Below are 21,209 nucleotides of genomic sequence, written 5' to 3' on the forward strand. Positions count from 1 at the left end.
TCATATAATTGTTTCAAAGTTGTTTTACGTGACACAATATATTAAAAAACAAGAAAAAGGCTGTCTTCCTCCTCATAATCTTTACAGCAGCCCTTGCTTCAATTATAATAAATAATTTTACTACTATATTTTATCACTATATTATTATATTCATATTTACTATATATCCCATGTTATACACCTCATCAGATATTAACTATTAACTATAACCAAAAATACATCAAAGTCCCTTAAAATAAGAAAATCTCACATTAAGGAGGCAAATTAAAAATCTAAGATGATGTTATTCAAATTCCATTCTTTATACATTTATATTCAAATTTCATTCTCATCCTGCTTTAACAAAATATTACATTTACTACAAAATTACGTACTATTTTCAATTTTAAATGGCTTCTCATTCTCTCCTGCTTTCATAGTAAACTTTCCATTTCTCCTCAAACTTTGAAAGTGCCCCCACACCAAAAAAAAAAATACTCAGCTTGGACAGACAAGAGATTTCCATTTTGCTGCATAAATAACTCTAGTTGCTGTCAGCATGTATTGAAATATCTCTTCTAAAACCTTTGGTAGTTTATTAGGCAATATTCCTAACCACATATTCTTGCCTTCCATAGGGAATTTAATTTTTCATCTATTCTGCATTTTTCCATGTATTTTCCTTTTTTTTCTTTGCCTTTTGCAGGTCCACCACATATTATAGTTCCATCTATTTTTTGACATTTCCAACAATTTCCTTTATACTTCTTATCTATTTTCTCAATGTCCTTTAGGGTAATGTACCATCTAAAATCATTTTATACCAATTTTCTCTTAGCATCTAGCTGGCTGTGAGTTTGATTTCTGTTTCCCATAATCATTTCCATTGGTATAATGGTATTTGTTCATTAAAATTCTTCTTCCATTTAATAATACATTTTTTTACACTTCTTCTTCTTCTTTTGTCATAGAACTCTTTTGACTTCCTATCAATCGCCTGTGCAACTCACAACATCAATCTCTCATTGATAAGCCTTTGCACTTTTCAGTGGATTTTTTCTGTTCCTTTCAACTTTCCCAGATTGACTAAAAAACACAAGCTGTTGTTGATTAAATACTCCCTCATGTGGCAGATGTGCATACCATGCCAGCTGGATCTGTGGAACAGATCAAGGAGCATGTGAGTAGGTTAAGGGAATGAGGTCAGTTTACTCACATGATGGAATATATGTTGCTTTTCTTTGATCAGTCTCTTGTCAACTGATTATCCACTGTTTAACATTTTGGCAACGCCTTACCACTTTTCACTTTTGCAGAGTAGAATCACAGAGTTTAAATCCTAATCCAAAAGCTGGCAGGCTGCTATTCTCCCAGAGCAAAGTAATCAGGTGCTCTGTGACTAGACATTAAGATGCTTTATTATTATTATTATTATTATTATTATTATTATTATTATTATTATTATTATTATTGGATTTGTTACTCGCTTCTCCCTAAGAGGCTTGAGGCGAGTTACATCAATAAAAACCCCAATAAAACCCCATACATTAAAATCACAAGAGTAAAAACATAATTAACACAATAACCAAGATGCGGCAAAAAACACGTAGCCTAAACTAAGCCACCCCCAATCCCCATCCTAGGGGATTGCAGTCCATTTTTATGCAAGCTTTTGAATTGCTTTCTTCCACACAAGACATGGGCAGGACATATCCTGCTTTGTGGCTTCTAGGGCTGGGGATGGAAGCAGTGTGGCTGTCTATTGTGTGTGTTGCCCAGTGAACTGCATGGTCTTATCTGGCAGTGGCAGTCAACCACAGAGTGCAGGATGCGTCCACCCCCTATTAAGGCAGTGTGCTGGTCTGCTCTTCTTCCAACTGTGTTACAATACATGTCTCAGATGCCTTGGTCCCCACTTGGGTGCGAATGAGCTCCTAGCATAGAAGGGGGTGTTATTGCTGTGAGCTACTGCTGCTGAGCCTCTTGTGGCGCAGAGTGGTAAGGCAGCCGTCTGAAAGCTTTGCTCATGAGGCTGGGAGTTCAATCCCAGCAGCCGGCTCAAGGTTGACTCAGCCTTCCATCCTTCCGAGGTCGGTGAAATGAGTACCCAGCTTGCTGGGGGGTAAATGGTAATGACTGGGGAAGGCACTGGCAAACCACCCCGTATTGAGTCTGCCATGAAAACGCTGGAGGGCGTCACCCCAAGGGTCAGACGTGACTCGGTGCTTGCACAGGGGATACCTTTACCTTTACCTTTACTGCTGCTGACTTAAAGACTCTCCACTCCTGACTTCCCAACACTTTAGTCATTTGGTCTGCCCTTCTCAAGGGGCATGAGTGGCATGAGGCCATTTCACCTGTCCAGGTAGACTTGGCCAGGAAGAAAAAGCAAAAGTTCTCTAAGATGTCAAATCCTGCCTCAGATTTTGCACTTACATGCCAAAAATTATTAGGTAAACTGACCTCGGTAGAGATTTAGAGGATTTTTATTGTACTTGCCACAGTATTACCTACCACAGCCTGCTTTGGCATGTGACAAAAGATAAGTATTCTTACCTTTTCTCCTACAGGTCCTCGGTCTCCAGGGTCACCCTGAAAAATGGAACAGATGAACATATAACTGGTATGCAAATGCATATGTAGGACTTGACACAAGTTTCTCTAGGTGTCACAGGTGAAGCAAGGCATTTTGCTCCTTTCCAAGGCAGAAATAAAAGACTTACACGAACTCCAGGGGGACCTCTGGGGCCTTCAATTCCCTGCAAGAAGACAAAAGAGGTCTCTGCTATAGGAATATGAGAAGGGAGCGGGTGATCCCTACTTCCGAAGCTGAGATTTTTATCCTATGATTAAGCCATTTGATCTCCTCACTGTTAAACTCTGTAGTCAAAAGACGGGTGCTTTTCTCATGAATGCTCTTTCCATTCTAGAATTCTTCTATCCAGCTCCATCTTTATAGCATGACAGAACTCTTCCAGCAAATTCCCTTCCATATCTATTGAAGGCACCTGATATTGCCATGCATTTTCATCTGCAAGACTGCACTATGATTATTACTTATTCTTTTTGTTGACTCCTTTCTATTCCTAAGTTACTCAAGTTGATATGTTTTCATTTATAGTTTTCTCTGTATAACATTAAAATAAAGATTAAAATTTCAAACATCTGTCCCCCACATTCAACTTGTCTAATCTGGTGGCTACCTGTGCCCTCCTTTACAGTTCTCTAGACTTTCTTTGGTGTAGTTCTGAATCCTTTTCATACCTTTCTATTACCCAACTAAATGGTACCAACCCGTTCTCCAGGCAGGCCAGGTAACCCAGTTTCTCCTCTCACACCTTTCATCCCGTCTTCTCCAGGGTCTCCTGGGTCTCCCTGAAAGGGAAATAATTAAATGACTAGTTAGAAAATAGGACATTGTTAACTTATGGCCTAACGCTTATCACAAACTATTTCTGAAGTATATTGCCAAGCGAATGATTGATCTCAAACACCATTCCATTGCAAAGAACACTGTCATGCCTTCCCATGCTCGCAAGAACACTGCTGGTTCAGGGATTCCAGTATCCCAAGAGCTCCTACTAGGTTGATGCCAGGATCCTACAGCATGCTTACCTTATCACCTTTCTGTCCTAGTACTCCAGCTCCTACACCAACCTGTAAAGCAAATGGGGTGGACGGGTAGAAAGGGCAAGTCAGAAATTGTAGAATTAAATTAATAAAAACAGTACCAGTGCCGGGGAGTAAAATATGGAACCTACTGTCTCGCCTGGTGGTCCAGGCAGCCCCTGCAAGAAGGAGAAAAGATAAGAGGCAAATATTAGCACTATGATCTCATACATGACCAAAGAGAAGCATTGTACACTTGCTAACAGAAAGGAATGTCCTTCATACACACAATACAAAGAATTCCAAGAAGCCTGCTGTGGGCTCCTTCTTCTTATCTTTATGGTTGACTGAAGTGGCAAAAAACCCACAGTTACAAAGATGGGCTTCTAGTAAAATCCAAGTTTCATTAACATTTCATCAGCACAATACTCTTGAGACTATTCAATTTTCATCAATACAAACATTCCATAGGCTCAGTCTGACATTCTGAGCAACCAATCAAGATTCAAGGCCATCTGTGGCCTGGGCCCTGCTTATCTGAGGGACCGCTTGTCTCCTTATGCTCCCCGCAGAGCCCTTCGCTCTGTGGGTTTGAATCTGTTGGTTATTCCCGGTTGGTATGCCTGGCCTCAACCAGGTAGAATGAGCTCCTGGAAGAGCTGAGGGCACTTGCAAGAGCTTGCAAGGGCACAAAGCCTGCAAGATGGAGCTCTTCCGCCAGGCATTTGGTTGAGGCCAGGGCTGGAAGATCAGGTCCCTCCCTGTATAAGCCCTATGTGCCGAACATCTGGGCAAGAGTTACCCCCTTGGGGTAGTGGCTGGGATGGTGCTGGGTTTATTGCTGGGTATGGATGGGGAGGGTATAAATGGGATCTGCTGCCAGTATTTGTATTGCAATTTCATTGTATTTTGTTGGGTTTTATGACCATATGTAAACTTGCTATGAGCTGGTAGGGCCCAGGAATGGCGGTTAACAAAAGCTAATATAAATAAATGTAAATCAATTACAAATAGCTATTCTGATCTAGAACTGCATGAAAAAGGTTCTTTCAAACAAACTGGGACAAATGACACTGCTACTTACAGGCTCCCCTCGGTCACCCTTTGTGCCTGGCGCTCCAGGGCTACCCTGAAAGAGGAAAAAGCAAGATGGTAAAGATAAGGATTGGTAGCTGGTGCTGCAATGGAGTTATAGGGAATGAAATGTTATCTTACATTTCTTCCATCTTCACCAGGGTCCCCCGGGTCCCCTTTCTCACCAGGGATTCCTCGGTTTCCTGGTGGACCCTATGGTAAAAACAGAAAAATAAATGGTTATCCAGTATCAGTCCTACGTAGGACAATGCTAGGGTGATGGCTTAAAGAAATGGCTGAACAGGAATGAAGATAGGCACTTGAACAGACCTTCAAACAGGATGAGGGCGCTAACTCAATGAAGGTAGGGAGTATACTGTTTTTAATGGAAGGAAAGCAACATTTTTCAGGATTTCCTCAAAACAAGAATGGTCATTATTATCACATTATAGGTCCCTCCCTCTGGGAACATTAATCAGTACCAAGCCCAGGCAAGTGGCATAAAGGAAGGAAAATTCCATACTCAGAATTCTGCAGATTCAAAGCACTGCATCAGACAGCAGAAGGCATTGCATGAGAAATTCATTTATGAGAGCCAGCTTGGTGTAGTGGTTAAGAGCAGCAGACCCTGATCTGGGTTTGATTCTATGCTCCTCCACACACAGCCACCTGGGGATCTTGGGCTTGTCACAGTTCTGACAGTGCTGTTTTCACAGAGCAGTCCTGCCAGGGCTCTCTCAGCCCCACCTACCTTACAGGGTGTCCATTGTGGGGAGAGGAAAAGAGGCAAGTGTAAACAACTTTGAGACCCCTTCATAATTTACCCTGCAGATATTTATCATAACAGTTCTGAGTTCCTGTTCTCACTTAGTATATCAGTTTTGGGATGATGTTCCCATGCTACTTACCCTTGGACCTCTTTCTCCAAGCTTGCCAGGAAGACCTGGCTCCCCCTTGAGTAAGAAGAAAATAAATGAGAGACTGGTGATTAAAAGTAAGCACACAAACCGTTGAGTGAACAAGAATGACAAACAGAGGCTACTACTTACTGCGGTCCCTTCTTCACCTCTGTCTCCCTTTTCACCCTAAAAGCAAAAAATCCAAATAATGAAATCTAAATCACCTGTCTCATTACCACCAAAACTCAACCACAGCCAGTCCCCTGTTTTAAGTACCTCAAATGCACCTCCTCTTTTAAGTATCCAGTGGAATTTAATGCAACAGATCATACTCTCAAAAGTATACTCTTTCAGACCTCTGGTAGCTGGAAAGCCCATGGGCACTATGCGGCCAACAATGCACAGAAAAGTGCAAATGCCATTCTTAAGTTTTTTAGATCAAAAGGTAGACAATATATACCTGCAGCACTCAAATTATTTGAAGCCAAGGCAGTGTCACAACTATTATATGGCACACAGTTGGGCCCCCTCTCAAACTTGGCCCCTTTAGAGAGAGTTCAATCTAAATTTTTAAGATCTGCTCTTCAAGTGCCAAAGTGTGTCTCCAATGTTACTCTGAGACTTGAGACAGGTTTCATGAAGATGGAGGCTAGAGTATGGCTGACTGCTTTAAATTACTGGCTTAGATTGTCCTTTTTCCCTCATGGCCTTGCCCCACTAACAACTGAGGATGGCTATCAATCGTCATGGCAACGTAACATCAGAGCTAAAATCGCACTCTTGGGGTTCTCTCCTGAGCTCCTACTGAGTATGGGATATGATCAGGCCAAAGAAGTTGTTAAGCAGAGATTGACCGACATAGAACGCCAACAGGACCTAGCTAATAACCCATCTTTCATTATTAGTGAACCCAATAGATATTCATCTCTGCCTATGGCATACCTGGCCAAGCTTGAAGTACCTAGTCATAGGAGGGCCTTCACTTTGGCACGTTGTGATGCCTTCCCTTTGGCGGTATTAGAAGGAAGATATAGGAAAATACCCTATACCAAAAGGAAATGCACCTGTGGCTCTGGACATGTAGAAACCATGGAACATGTTCTCTTTCAATGTCGATTCTATAATGAGATTCGAACTAGTCTAATTCTTCCGCTGCTAGGCAGATTCCCAGGGTGCTCAGGAGAATTTTAAATTTCTCTGCTGCTTGCAGATATAGAAAATAATACAACTTATAGAGTTGCCAAGTTCTGCGCAGCAGCGATCAAAATTCGTAATAGAATGGTCTGTTTTAAGTGAACTGGACAGCTGTGTTTATCTACCTTATTCTATTTTCTATTGTTAACTTTTAAGATGTTTTAATTACTGGTTTTAATGGATATTTTTGTATCATCTTATGCTGGTCTATGCCCGTAATAAAACATACTACTACTCTCAAAAGGAGTTGACATTTTCTTTATTTTCTTTATAATATTTTTATATTATAATATTTTTCTTTATAATATCTTTCTTTATAATATCCTTTTATATAAACACATGTAAAGGACTGTCAAAGTGCCGCGCATGCGTGATGCCCGGGTGCAGCCTGCGCATGCGCGATGTGTGGGTGCGGCCCGCTGCCCTGCCGGTCCCCAGCCTCAGAAAGGTTGGGGACCACTGGTCTACAACAAGAGAGAGAACTTTTCTCATGCTTACCTCTTTTCCTCGCAAGCCACTGGGTCCAGGAGACCCCGCTCTTCCCGGCTCTCCTCTCTCACCGGGCTCTCCAGGGTCACCCTATGGAAGGGAAATAAAAGTAAGAACATTATATTCCTCCCAACAAAGCAAGATCTTCAATCAGGACAAAACCCCGGACCATCATACACATACATGCACCTGGGAAAACTAGATGTCTGTATCCAAAGCCTTACTCAAGGTAAGGTACAGTTAAATTCCTAAACTACTTGGGACCATGATACTTGAAAAACCATTTATGTCATACAAATTTGCCCAGTTTGGAGATCTACATCAGAGGCCTTTGTCCATTGCCTGAATGCCTGAATGCTGCCTGAATGCTGCCTGAATGATGACCTTCTATAGTTATGCCCTTCTGATAAAATTACCTTCCCAGCAATGCTCATCAGATGTCTACGTTACTTGTACTCAGGCACCAAATAAAGACTTCCTGGGCCAATTTCCAAGATATATATAGGTTGTTGTTATTGTTATTATTGTTATTATTATTGTTGTTATTATTATTAGATTAGATTTATTTCCCGCCACTCCCGAATTGGCTCGTGGCGGGTTAGATATAATAAAATCCCCACTAAAACCCCCAGTTAAAACATAATCACCAACATGGTGGAAAAACCCTCCCCATCCCCCCAATATTAGAGGGAGGGGAAGCAGTTTCTGCTGCTTTTATTAATGATTAATGCTTATAGGTTTCCATCTGGCTTATTTTACTTGTAAGTGCTTTGTGACTTCCAAGTGCTATTTAAAAATTTTGCCCTTTATTTGTTTTAATCTTGATTTTACTATATATTGCCATTTAGAGCTCCAACGTAAAAAAGTGGCTAAGAAAGGGAATACCTGAAATAACACATCTTTTTATAAGAGGTATACTCTTATAGAGCAGGATCTCTATAGTGATCAGAACTTGGGAGGATCTTTCTCCCAACCAATCAGATAACGAACGTAAATAACCCCGCCCATTAGACCAAGTGAGAAGAGCAACCCGTTTTCAGTATACCAATGATGAAGAAATTCTAATGTACACTGCCCAGATCTCCCTGGAGAATATAAAAGTAATTACTAATAAATGACTGCAAAGTCAGAATCTTTCTAACAAGAAATCCATCCTCATAGCTTGGCTGACCCAGCATCACATATTCTGGAGGACAAGATAAGCAGTCTACATTACTAGAAATCCATGCAGACAGAAACTTGCTCTCATTCCCTGTGTACATACTCATGCAAACCCCACCCTGTCAGTTCAGACCCTTGTTCCTATTCTTATGCTCTCATCAATGAATGCACAGTTGTTACCTTTGGTCCAGTTTTGCCAGGTAGGCCAACAATCCCCTGGTTACGTGAAAGGAAGAGACAGATGATTAATATGGTCCTGTGTTATTAAGGGAAAGCAGGTCTCCTAGAGCCTTTCTATGAGAGAGGGGAAGAGGGTAGGGGGAACTGAAAAAGCTACTGATGCAAAGATCCATAAGCCTCAGATCGCTCATTGTACCAGCTGGTGTTGGAAGCCAAAGCACTGTACTCATGTCAGATTACTGAACCAATCACTACCAAGCCAGGCTTCCCACCCTTCATCAAAGAGCACAAACTAACAGATCCCTGCTCCTTGGACCAAAGAGAGAAATCAATAAAGCTCTTGGGAAACACAGCTAGTTCTAGACCCAGGTAATCAGAATATGACTCACTCTGTCCCCTTGCTCTCCTTTTGGACCAGCAATGCCAGGGAGGCTTAATCCAGGAGGCCCCTAAAAGGAAAGCAAAACCAAGTCAAAAATAAGAATCATTCATGAGCTATGATGCATTCCTTTGTACACAGCCCCTGATCTCACATCTTCACTTTAAGATTATATTGCAATGAGTCAAAATTCAACCACTCTTTGGGAGTATCCAGTTATAATCTCAAACAGCAGAATTCTGATCTAGAATGTGGTAAAAAAAAATCTTGTATAACAGGGCAGAAACCCATTCCTTGTTGATGGAAGAATTCTGTCATTTCCACTCAACCCCCTCCCCCCCAAAAAACCCTATCCAATTCCTGTCACAAAAGCAAAGCTCAAATGTCTATGTTAACATCCATCCTTGTCCTAGGATTTGCTCTACTGGCAGATGACTGGATAAGAATTTGTTCTCCTGTTTAAAAATACTGAACACACATGAAGCTACATTATTATATTGACCACTAGTTTATCAAGGTGAGTACTGCCTATACAGAATGGCAGTAGCATTCTAGGGTCTCAGATACACATCATCCCTATTATACCTGCTCATGAAGGCCAGCCAGCAAGGTAGAATGTTTAGAGTCTTGGATTAGAATTAGAAGATCCAGGTTAAAATCCCCATTTGCCATGGAATCTTGTATAGACAAATTTGCCTATACAGGATTTCAAGACCAGCTCCTTGTCATGAACACTAGGGGCAGAGCAGGGCACTATAGCAGATGTTGCAGTACTAGCTGCTGCTATGGTGGAGAGGTTGCTCTACTGCTGAAGAGACAGTGGGCCAAGGATCAAGGACAAGAAAGCTGGCTGAAGCAGAATTAGGAGGCTGGATAGAATGCCTCTGGTTCCCCTGCCTATGGCTGTAGCTGAGGAAATGAGCAAGTTGTTCACTGAGTCCTCAGAGGAATTGCTGAAGGACCTGTGTGATCTCCCAGAGACCATTCTATGTCCCTTGTGCTGGACAGGGGGGGTGGGGTGGGGGGAAGGAGATGAAGAGGAAGCCTTTTCACACCTTTTTCTCTTTTCTGTTCTGTGCTTCTGCCCTTCTGATCTGGGGAAAGTGACAGTCCACAAATTATGGAAATCTTTGAGATAAAGAAGGATGAAGGTGCTGATAACCCCCTTGTGGATGTGGGCCTGGGCTGGAAGGTTACTCACTCCAGCCACTATAAATTGTGGAACTCTCATGCCAGAAATAGCAAGGGAAGGTCAACAGCACCTTGCTGGCTCCTTTCTGGGACATCAGGCTTTGGTGTGTTTGGAGTGCAGTATCACTCCCCAGAACCTTAGTAATGGAGAAGATGTCTTCTCCAGAGGCAGGGAGATCTCCAGCCACACCTCTATCCTGAAGCATTCAAATAGGAGGCAGGAAAGGTTGAAGAGGAGGTAGAGTCCCTATTAGTCACATGCTGAGTTCTGGGAATTCACTGTTTTGCACTTGGCCACCAAAACAAGCTGCTGTATCCCCCAAAAGCAGTTAATTTCTGGATGTCCTTATGAAGTTCATTTCTATATGACTTTAATCATAAATATACCACCCCCTCTAGTGATGAAGAAGCTTTTGGTTGAAACTCAGATACCAAATAGAGGGAAGACCAGTCTATACTCTGCAGTTTCACAACCAGAAACTGCTGTCCTCCCTTTTGCGTATCAAAGATACTCACACGATCCCCTTTGTTTCCAGGCTCTCCTCTGGGTCCAGCTGGTCCCTCTGCTCCAACGAGGCCTCGCTCTCCCTAGAAAGAACAGGTTAATGTAATCAGTCCTCCATATTGGCATGTCAAAACACTGCTTATTCTATTTTTAATGAAATATGAACATTACTGCTTGCAAAGGTGTTATCAAAACCCAGAGATGAAATCATCAGAAAAAAGAGTTAAGATAGGGTTGAAAGCCTTTTCTCAAGGCAACTTTCCACAAGAAAATATGAAGCCAGCGAGGTCATACTCATGTCCTACTGTCCATTCTGCAAATCCCTACTAAGGAGCACATTTGTTTCCATGAAGTTACCTTGTCTCCTTTAATTCCTGAGATGCTGGAAGCCTAGAAAAGACAAACAAGGGAAGAAACGGCTGAAATCTAGTCGAAGCAAAACTAACCATGCCATCCAATTACAGGCTGTCAGGAAATAGCTAACAGAAACGGGTATCTCCCCAGTTCAGGATGGAGGGATGATAAAGTTGCTGGTGTGCTCTCTGACTGCAGGAAATGGCATGTCAAGGATCTTCAGTCTCCTGTTCATGCCATAATCAAGATGCCGCTTCCTCAGGAATTTAGCAGGAGCTGAATGTAGACTTCCATATCCACAGAGCTGAATTACTTGACTGATGTGGAATATCTGGATTGCCCTGATTGATCTGTGAGCAGATGACATGTAGACAAAACTGCCTTGAGGAAGCAATAGGACATTAAATCTTCCTGGCCCAGGAACGATACAAGCAAGAAAAAAAGAGCAAGAATGGGTTTGGAAGAGTTTCCTCAAGACATGCTACATATTCCCCCGCAAAATACGGTAACATCCTTATGTTACATTCTTATTCAATGAAGTGGCACTTACCGGAATACCAGGTTCACCAGGCTCTCCCTGAAGAAGGAAATGACATACAAAGGAGAGATGAGACAGTCCCAGAACAGCTTCCAAAGTAATCTGCTGTTATTTGATCCCTACTTGCAAACTCATTAGTACATCTCCCACAAACCAGACATTATAAATTCAGGCTCTGCATGGGGAGTGGGGACCAGCACTCCAGCCTAATTAGGAGTTAATCAAGAACAAGTTACTTTTTCAGGTGTTTATATCATTATTGCATAGAAAGTGTTAAATTCTCTATCTCAGCAGGTTCAAGAAACAGAAAAGACCTACGCCATGTAGCTTTGCCATCTTTTTGACAGGCAGGATTAACTAGACTTTCAGGATGTTGTAGGCCAGGCTTATACAAGCCAAATGCAGCCCACCAGCCATATAAAGCTGTACACTGGGGGCTTACTAAATTTACTGCCTATCTGACAGCAGAAGGCGCGGGTGCTGCAAATATCTTGCAAGTCACAATATATATTAGGCAGACTTCATTGAGCTGAGTAGGTTACACATTGTGTATATCTCTGGTTAGCAAAGGAGATGCTCAGCATGCTTACTTCTCTCAACAATGCTCAATACGCCCGTAAGATAAAAGATGCTCCACTTAGGGGAAAAAGGAGTGCTTTGCTTGTGGTACTTCTCCAAGGCTACCCTTACAACTAGCCACAGGAGAATGGTACAACTCTGTAGATTTGCAGACCCAACAAAGTGAATGGGAGATTATAAATGAACTTTGCTGGTTAGAAGGGAAAGTTACCAAAATTAAAAGTCAAAGTTTTCCACTGAAACCCACACAGAGGCTTGGGTTGATCTACTCAAGAGGCAATCCACTGGAAGATTTTTACTATGCTTTCCAGCCAACCTTTGTGTATCTGCATGGTAATGAGGTTTAGGCACCAGTGACGGCAGTTAAGAGGAGCACAGGTACATGTTAGTCAAACACAAGTTGTTCCTGCATAAAGGAGAATGACTGCTCAAATTTTCAGCCCACTCCAGCTTTAACAGCTCTGCTTTGAAGGCACATTTTATGTATAGAAGTACATTAGAAAGTACTTGCCCTTTGTCCTCGGGGACCAGATGGTCCTGGCAAGCCCTGTTTCCGAGATCAAAAAGAGACATTAATCACAACCCTGGTGACTTCCATGAATTTAATATTAGCATATACAGAAGAACAGAAATAGCAGCCAACATTATGACAGACTTTTGATGTGGAACATATCTTCTGGCACGCCTCCTGGGACGGAAACTGGTATGGACGTCCATAGTCCTGTCCCAGGGAGTGTGCCAGAAGAGGGAGGGAGGAAGGGAGGCGACTGCTGGAGGCAGAGGGTGGTGCACCAGCCGCAAGGGAGGGAGGCAGCTGGTGGAGGCGGAGGCCTCTGGAGCCTGGGGTGGAGGCTGGGCAGCAGGCCGAAGTTGAGGCGCCGCCCCAGAGTCCTCTAGGGTCAGGGGTGGAGTCTGCATGGGTGGCTGAAGCCGCAGCGCCACCCCGTAGGCCTCTGGGAGTTGAGGTGGGTGGGTCAAAGCCGCTATCACCCTGCAGGCCTCTGGAGGCTGGGGCACGGCTGCTGGGAGATGGGCTGCTGTCTTCCAGGCCTCTGGGGGCCGGGACCCAGGCTGCAACACAGACACTGCCCTCTAGGCCGGAGGAGGCTGGGGCCCTTTTGGGAGAACAGGTAAGGAGGGAAGGGGGAGGACTCTTTGTGTGCATGTGGGCTAGGGGGAGCGACTGGGGAGTAGGTCGAGGAAGTGAGAGGGGAAGGGGAAGTGGAGAGGGGAAGGGGAAGTCTGTGTGTATGTTTGTGAGAGAGACGGGGAGGGGAGGGATGGATGGATCAGAGAGCTTCGGAGCAGGTATGCATTCCACATACCTGTGACAGCCAGGGTGTCAGTACTTTTTAATCTAAAAGTAACATAAGCCTTTGAAAAATGCTAGGATTCATGAACCATAAAAGTCTCTTTAATTAAGGATGGGCATGTAATGTATTTTTGCAGTTTCCTTCATGGTTTGTAGATGAATCACAAACCCATATGCATCAGTTCATGAACTGATCCAATTTGTGATCCATATAAAGTTTAAATCCCTTTCTGTTTCTCACAGCCTTTTGTAGGGAGCAAAAAGCAGAGATCAGCTAAGCAGTAGCTGTTAGAGGTTTAAATGGCTCTCATTTAAACCAAATAGCTGTTCTTCATGAAGAGCTCTTCACAAACTCCCATAAATTCCACCAAATTCATGATGAACTTTAGTTCATCAGTGAGTATCCCTATTTTAAATTCCACTTTCACTTGTGTTATTGTCAAAAAAGCACTTTCATGGTTTGATGATTGCTCAATAGCCCTCATGAAATTTCATCTGTTGCTTGTCTAAGTCTTGAACACTAATAATGTCTTGGACAGAACTGTTCAAAAGTCTAGGAAGGCTAATTTTCAAGGCTGCAAGGAATTGTGTATTACGTCAGCTAGCCTACAGGAAAATTTCTGAGCCTTGTAAACAAGGGAATTATGCAAATGCTGGATTTATATGACTGAACTTAGGAATTCTCTAACTCAACTGGACTAAAAGCAGAATCAATTTATTTATTTACTATATTTACAGTTCCCCTTTCTCAGTGAGACTCTTCTACTTAGTGTAAGCCTTTTCTGTAGTACCAAAATTGAAAAACAGTCATATAATTGCTTTTGGATAGCCTAGTCACTTGGTATTATTAACCTGAAGTGGCTCCTTTAGAGATGTCCTGAATTCAGAATATAGGCAACAGAAATATAAAAAAAGATTCAACAACGATTCTGAACTGGGAACCTAAGCTCTGTTAAGGAGTTGTGAAGTGACTGGGGAAAGATACAATCTGGAGCACAGAAATGGCAGGGAGGGGACCATGAAGAATGCTTTGTTTATTCTGCTGTTTTTCCTCAGAATGTGACAAGTGCATGAAAGCAAAATGGCCAAGTGAAGGGAGTAGGGGAAACTAGTGGATAAGGTAAGGGTTCAGCTTCCTCTTCTCGCCCTCTATAGAGGTGCTGAACCCTTATCTGACCCACTGCTTTTCCTCTGCTCTCTTACCTTGGGCACTTTGCTTCCAGGTGGATTTCAAGGCATGTTTTTATAATTATGTTCTACCTCCATAATTTTGCAGTTATCCATCAGATATGTAGTTTTGATCTTCAGCATGGTATCTGTATGTTCAAACCCAGCCAAAGTCAGGAAAGGTTCAGCATGTTCATCACGACCTCTTCTCCTTCCCTAATGCATCCTTATTCCTCGGCTCAAAATCAGTCTCTACGCTACTAACTTAAAAGGAGAACTGAGTGAGGACACTTCTGCTTTTACAAGTAACAAGGAATGCTGCTATCAACAGCCATGAGAACTTGGAGCTGTTGGCTTCTGTCTATATTCTGGAGTTATTAAATACTGAGGTTAGGGGTAGTATCTCACACTCACATCTCTGCCAGGAGGACCAGAGCGGCCTGATGGTCCTTGCTCTCCCTGAAAAAACAAGAAAATAAGATCAGTTTAGTAGGACCAGGACATGTTCCTCCACCCTGTGTTTTTATTTCTATAGCACCTCCTCACTTGAATTTCTCAAGGTGGTTCTCAATTTATTTAAATTGCAATGCTAAGCACAGTCTAAGCCCATTGATTTGAATGGCTTACAATGGAATAACTCTCCACCTAATAGCCCTATAATTCATTGTCTTTCCATTAAAAATGCCTGAGATGGTATACAAAAGAAGTCAATTTAAATGATAAATTATTAAGATACGTAAAAGGCACCAGTAATGCATGTAGAAAAATTGTTGAATATAGAATATTGACCATACGAAAATATGATTAGCAATAAAACAATTCCATAAAAGATTTTAAAAGCATAAAAACTAGTTTGACTAGTAGAACACATTTCATACCATAAATAATCCAATTCAAAGATAAAAGAGCTTTTGCTGAATTTAGATTACCATTATCTAAAGCTCAACAGAATAGTTTTGGCAGTAGATTTGTACAAGGTCATCATGACGTAACAAAATTAAAAGAAAGACAGGGCAAATAAAAATGTTTTCACTTTGCACTTGGACAGCAAGGTGCCAGGCAGACCTCTCTGGGAAGGGGGTTCCACAGCCAAGGCACCATTTAAAAATCCACTTTCTGTCACCCCCTCCCACACTTCAGAAGGTGGGAGCATGCAGAACAGGAGCTTAGATGTTCAACTTGATGGGAAGGTTAACATGGAAGAGGGTGATCCGACCAATGAAGCTCATATTCTCCACCGGTGATGACGAACAATGTCCAAAAGTACCTTATCACCACCCAGGTTCCAGTCTCAAAAAGAACTACAAATGTGAGGATAAATTTGTAATGGCCAAAACAGGTGTATGAAGTAGCTGAATCTGGGAGATACTAACTAGCTCAAAGAATAGGAATCTGAACCCAAATCTCCACTTTCCTATTTCAGTACTTGAATGATACAAACACACAAGCTCTCCCAGGGCATAATCTGAGTCAATGTACCTTCTCGCCTTCAGGGCCAGGGGTTCCACGCTCGCCCTTCAAGGGAAAAAGAAACAAGGAAAAGTACATTTCATAGAGCTCAATGCATCTAGGTGCTCTGAATAAAATGCCTTCTGACACCAGCCAATACTCATTCTCCTTCATGGGGCTGCTTCCGTGAGAGACAGCTGGGTTATGCGTTTTACTTACACAGCCACACTGTGACAATCCCTAACTGAATACAAATCTATTTCTGGTGCACATCCTTGAGAGCCGATAACTCAAATTCAATTTAAACCCAAAATCTTTGTTTTGAGAATGAGTGTGAAGTTTGACTTTTAAGGAAAATGATAGCAACTCAGAGAAACTGGTATCACTTAGGTTACTAGTGTACCATCAACAAACAGAAAACATTTGAACACTTGCAATCATGAGTAACTACTATCACTATAACTACTTTTGTCTATGAGAAAGATACAGCGCTTAAATTATTAATGAAATTGAATTACTACTAGTTTTATAGAACTTCTCTATAAAATAATTTCTCTTGCAAAGCAATAAACAGAACTTGCGACAGTAGAACATGCATACATGATCAGCAATAAACAACAGGACTTGATCTGGTTTTCTCTCTGTTTTGCATTGCATCTCACCATCATTCATGATCCCTTGAGATCCCAGACTATAATTTACTTTTGTCTGTACTCCATATTTCTTTATAAGAGCCTGGAGCCAGCAGTCAGGCCTTTTTCAAAAGCTCCCTGAAGATTATTATTTCCAGATAGTTCTATCCGTTGGCTGATGCACTGAAGAAGAGTTGGTTTTCAGACCCCGCTTTTCACTACCTGATGGAGTCTCAAAGCGGTTTATAATTGCCTTTTCTTCTTCTCCCCACAAACAGACATCCTGTGAGATAGGGGGGCTGAAAGAACGCTGACAGAACTGCTCTGTGAAAACAGCTCTAACAGGATTGTGACGGGCCCAACATCACCCAGCTGGCTGCATTTGGAGGAGTGGGAAATCAAACCCGGCTCTCCAGATTAGAGGCTGCCACTCTTAACAGTTACATGCAAATGACTGCAGTATTGCATTGACATAACAAGTAAGAAAAGGACACTAGAGAACAAATATCTCAGACAGCTTTCATATCACAGCACATGGGAAACGAGGCAGTTGTCACATTTAGTCATCATTGTGCAGTACATAAAAGAGAACAGATGGCAGTGCGCACACATATGTGAAACAACCCTTGACAGTAAGCTGGGCCTAAGAAACTTGTCTGTTGTCCTACATATCAAACAGGAAAGCTTAACTTGACAAGAATCTGTCATTGGCAACATAATATAATAGCTATCTGTTCCATTCTCTCACCTTCTCTCCTGATGGTCCAACCTCACCAGGCTGCCCACGGTCTCCCTGTCACATAAAGAACCGATTTGTCAGTCGCATATAATGATAACAAATAAATCACCAAGAGCTTGGAATGTAAGTGTAGATGGAACAGCTCATTACAAGTTGACCAAGGGACTTTTGACTATAGATTTGTGATGCAGCCCGGATAAACTGAAAAGTACCTGAATCAATGATGATTCAGGTACTTTTCGATCTATTCGAGCCAAACCATGGACAGCTGACATTTAAGTGATCCAAATAAGAGGTGACAGAATTGTAATTCAGCCACGATTCAGCCCATTTAAATGTATCCCTCCCACCTTCTCAGGCAGCACCTGAGGAGGTGGAGGTGGGGAGAAGAGAGAGCTGCGCCAAACAGATAATAATGGCATGCCATTCGCTTTAAATCTTGGGGAGGGATTTAAAGAGAATGAGTGGTGCATCTGTCATTATCAGCTGTTAGGCAGCCACTCACTCCCTTTAAATCCCCTTTCTCTATTTGTGAAGCTGCCTGTGAAGGTAGATGAAGGCAGAGCATTTAACTTTGCCTGCAATGGTGGTGGGAGCAATTAAAGGGAGTGGGCAGCCACCTAGCTGATAATGACAGGTACATCGTCCATTCCCTATAAATCTCCCCACTTTTGCTTTGCCTGTGAAGGTTTGAGGAGCAATATAAAGTGAGAGTGGCACATCGAACAGTTGTTAATGATATGCAAGCTGCCCACTCCCTTTAAATCCCTCCCCAAGTTTGGGATTTAAAGGGAGCAGTGTACCTGTCATTACCAGCTGTTTAGCGGGTGCTCTCTTCTCCCCTTCTCAGGAAGTGGAGACTCTCACTGCTGTCTGGGAAGGGGAAAGCTTGCATGTGCAAAAGTCCTGAAACTTTTCAGATTCCGCTAAATCCAAACAAGATAAGGGATTCAGCCCGGATTTTTTCAATCTGAATCCAAAACTGTATGAATTTTCTTTGTGTGTGCACATGCTTGCTTCTGATTTCTACTACATCACTGTGTAGCTGAATCATAACACCCAATGAAGGGAAAATGGCCCTACATTTCAAATAACTACAGTAGTTCAACTTCAGTTCGTTTCCCAGTATGAATGACAGAGAATGGAAACACACAAGGAACACAGCTGCTGAATGCAAATAGGCAGGCAGGACAACCATGTAAAACGGACTCCACCATGTGGCACAAGATCACTGTCTAGCACAGAATTTGGTGTTATAAAGAACTTCCTAAACATTTCCTTCTTATTTGAAAAATAATGAGATTTCATCATGTTTCCTTGGAACAATGAAGAATAATATTTCTAGAGCCCAATGATGAAAAGGGACACATAGAGATGGATGTAGAGCATTAGCAAACTGTTATGAAGTAGTAAAAAACATTTTACCCTCATTTGTCAATAAGATTAGAAACCTGTTATTCTATCAGAGAAGTTCTGGAAGGAACAGACACATTTATCAATTAGCAGTATCTGCTAAAACTTCAGACAGCAAAATATACTAGATTTTTGCAACCAGAGTAAACTAGGAAAAGTAAAACAGCACCTCACAGAAGTGACTGGGAACATAATGCAGGAATCCTGATTTCTAGGCTAGATACTAATTTCTAAGCTTCATTTGTGCAGGGCACTTCAAATTGAAGCTTCATCAGCACCAACCTTGCTTCCATGTTCACCTGGAGGTCCTCTAGGGCCCTAAAGTAAGAACATTTTCATTATTATTATTATTATTATTATTATTATTATTATTATTATTATTATTATTATTAAGATTTATTTCAATGAGAAATATGCTGAGGCTTCCATGAAATCTATCAACATTTGTTATCACTTCTCAGACAATCAGCAAACATAAAAGAGTGATTATGAAGACAATTAGAGCTGCAAATTAGAAATGGGAAGGAGCGCGTAATCTTTCAGTATCTTAAATGAATGCAGAAAACGGTATGAAATACAACATTAGTCCTACTTTTGAGTCCAGTGGCACCTTTAAGATCAACAAGAACTTATTAAAGGCATGAGTTTTCGTGTGCATGGGGTCCATTTGAAATCATCACTCCTACTTGTGAAGGTTCCTTCTGTTCAAGCAGATTAGACTGAGATTGAACACTTCCCATCCTCTTTCTGAAGGCCACTAAAGTTTCTAATTTCAGCTGGAGTTGGAGTTGCAATTTACTACTGCTAATTGAAAGAATCCGAACAGAAAAAAGGAGTTCGGCCAGAGGTGGCTAGAATGAAGGTGAAAGTGACAGTTTCAAGGCTTTTACCACGAGGAACAATAACAGACACGAGGCAGTTATGGAGACTGTTTTTTTCTTACTCTGACTCAGAACAGCACTCCAGGGCAGAGGATTTTCACCTAGCACTATCTGATCTTTGTATCTGGAGAGGCCAGTGACTGATCATGGGCCCTTTTGCAAAGACAAAGGTACAGGTCCCAGTGCTCTGTTACTGACTACAAAGATAAAGGCACAGATTGACAATACCTTGTTGCTGTCTAAGACCGTTTACGCACTGGGAACTTCACTGCCCCAGCTCCCGTGCAGGAGCACAAATAGGGGGTGGATGAGGTGCACCAGGCCAAATGCTCTCCCGTGTGGGTGCAGGAAGAGGTGGGGCAACCTTCCACGACTAAAACTCCAGCCTGCAGCATGGCATGAAACCTCCAGTGCATAAACGGTCTAAGAGTGAAATATGGCCATTAACATCAGAGCCCCAGCTCCGGTGGGACATAGCACAAAACTAGCTCAGCTGGCATTTTTTTCATCTCCACAAAACTAAACTACTAGCTTCCTATCTGACCCAGAACACCTCGCCACAGTGATCCATACAATGCTCACCTCTAGATTGGATTACTGCAACTTGTTCTATGCAGGCCTTCCTGTATCCCTGCTCAAGAAACTACAATTGGTCCAAAATGCAGCTGCTTACTTTCTCTCCCAAACTCCATGGAGATCCCACATTATTCCAATCCACCAGCAGCTGAACTGACTACCAATCGAATACCAGATTAGACTTAAGGTGCTACTACTTCAAGGCCATTTGCGGTCAGGGTCATGTATACCTCAAGGACCCTCTACTTGCCTATACTCCCCAAAGAGTGACTTGCTCCATCCACTCCAACAATCTAGTGATCTCTGGCCCAAAAGAAATCTGCCTGGCCTCAACCAGAGCCAGAGCTTTCTCATCCATGGCCCCAGCCCCATGGAACAAGCTCCCCAACAAGATCAAGGGCTGGCTGTTGAAGATGCTAGAACTTGCAGAGATGGTTAAACTTACATCACTGTTTAGAGAAAAGATAACAACTTCCTTTTTGTTTAATTGGAAACTCCTTAAAGACTTCTTGCATGAAAAAGAAAAAAAATGATTTGCCGTTTCAGAGATTAAAGAATTTTTTTTCTGCCCAAAGTAATATTAATCTTTATAAAAGTAAGTAATCTTATTACCAGTGGATAAATTTGAATTATTGGATAAACGGTTATGTCCTGGTCGACTGGAAATTCTAAAACCTATTGTGATCAATTTAATTTGTCTCATTGTTCTTTTTCCTTTTCTTTCTTATATTCATTAGAATTTTTATCATTCTGTATTAAAAACTCTCAATAATTTTTAAAAATAATAATAATCAAAGAAGGCAAATACAGCAGTGCTTAAAGAAAGGCCACTTTGTCATATGCAGCCTAGAGATGAAAGAAGTGAATAAAAAGCTAAAGCAACTGAGATAGTTCTCGTGGAGTGTAAAT

At 41.9% G+C, this 21,209-nt stretch overlaps 1 protein-coding gene across 1 annotated transcript in view; it reads right to left on the reverse strand.

The window, feature by feature from the left end:
- COL7A1 (collagen type VII alpha 1 chain) overlaps positions 1-21,209 on the reverse strand; it is a 159,156-nt gene that overhangs the window by 69,078 nt on the left and 68,869 nt on the right. The window contains exons 44-63 of the mRNA XM_077325428.1: positions 19,126-19,161; positions 17,440-17,484; positions 16,090-16,125; positions 15,025-15,069; positions 12,643-12,678; positions 11,565-11,591; positions 11,018-11,050; positions 10,672-10,743; positions 8,975-9,034; positions 8,586-8,621; positions 7,254-7,334; positions 5,712-5,747; positions 5,571-5,615; positions 4,804-4,875; positions 4,673-4,717; positions 3,741-3,767; positions 3,595-3,636; positions 3,274-3,354; positions 2,703-2,738; positions 2,536-2,571 (exon numbers count right to left, since the gene is read on the reverse strand). Of these exons, the coding sequence (XP_077181543.1) occupies positions 2,536-2,571; positions 2,703-2,738; positions 3,274-3,354; positions 3,595-3,636; positions 3,741-3,767; positions 4,673-4,717; positions 4,804-4,875; positions 5,571-5,615; positions 5,712-5,747; positions 7,254-7,334; positions 8,586-8,621; positions 8,975-9,034; positions 10,672-10,743; positions 11,018-11,050; positions 11,565-11,591; positions 12,643-12,678; positions 15,025-15,069; positions 16,090-16,125; positions 17,440-17,484; positions 19,126-19,161 (927 nt within the window). The remainder of the gene's footprint in view (positions 1-2,535; positions 2,572-2,702; positions 2,739-3,273; positions 3,355-3,594; positions 3,637-3,740; positions 3,768-4,672; positions 4,718-4,803; positions 4,876-5,570; positions 5,616-5,711; positions 5,748-7,253; positions 7,335-8,585; positions 8,622-8,974; positions 9,035-10,671; positions 10,744-11,017; positions 11,051-11,564; positions 11,592-12,642; positions 12,679-15,024; positions 15,070-16,089; positions 16,126-17,439; positions 17,485-19,125; positions 19,162-21,209) is intronic.

The sequence above is a fragment of the Paroedura picta genome, chromosome 3, assembly GCF_049243985.1.
Source record: "Paroedura picta isolate Pp20150507F chromosome 3, Ppicta_v3.0, whole genome shotgun sequence".
Lineage (NCBI taxonomy): Eukaryota > Metazoa > Chordata > Lepidosauria > Squamata > Gekkonidae > Paroedura > Paroedura picta.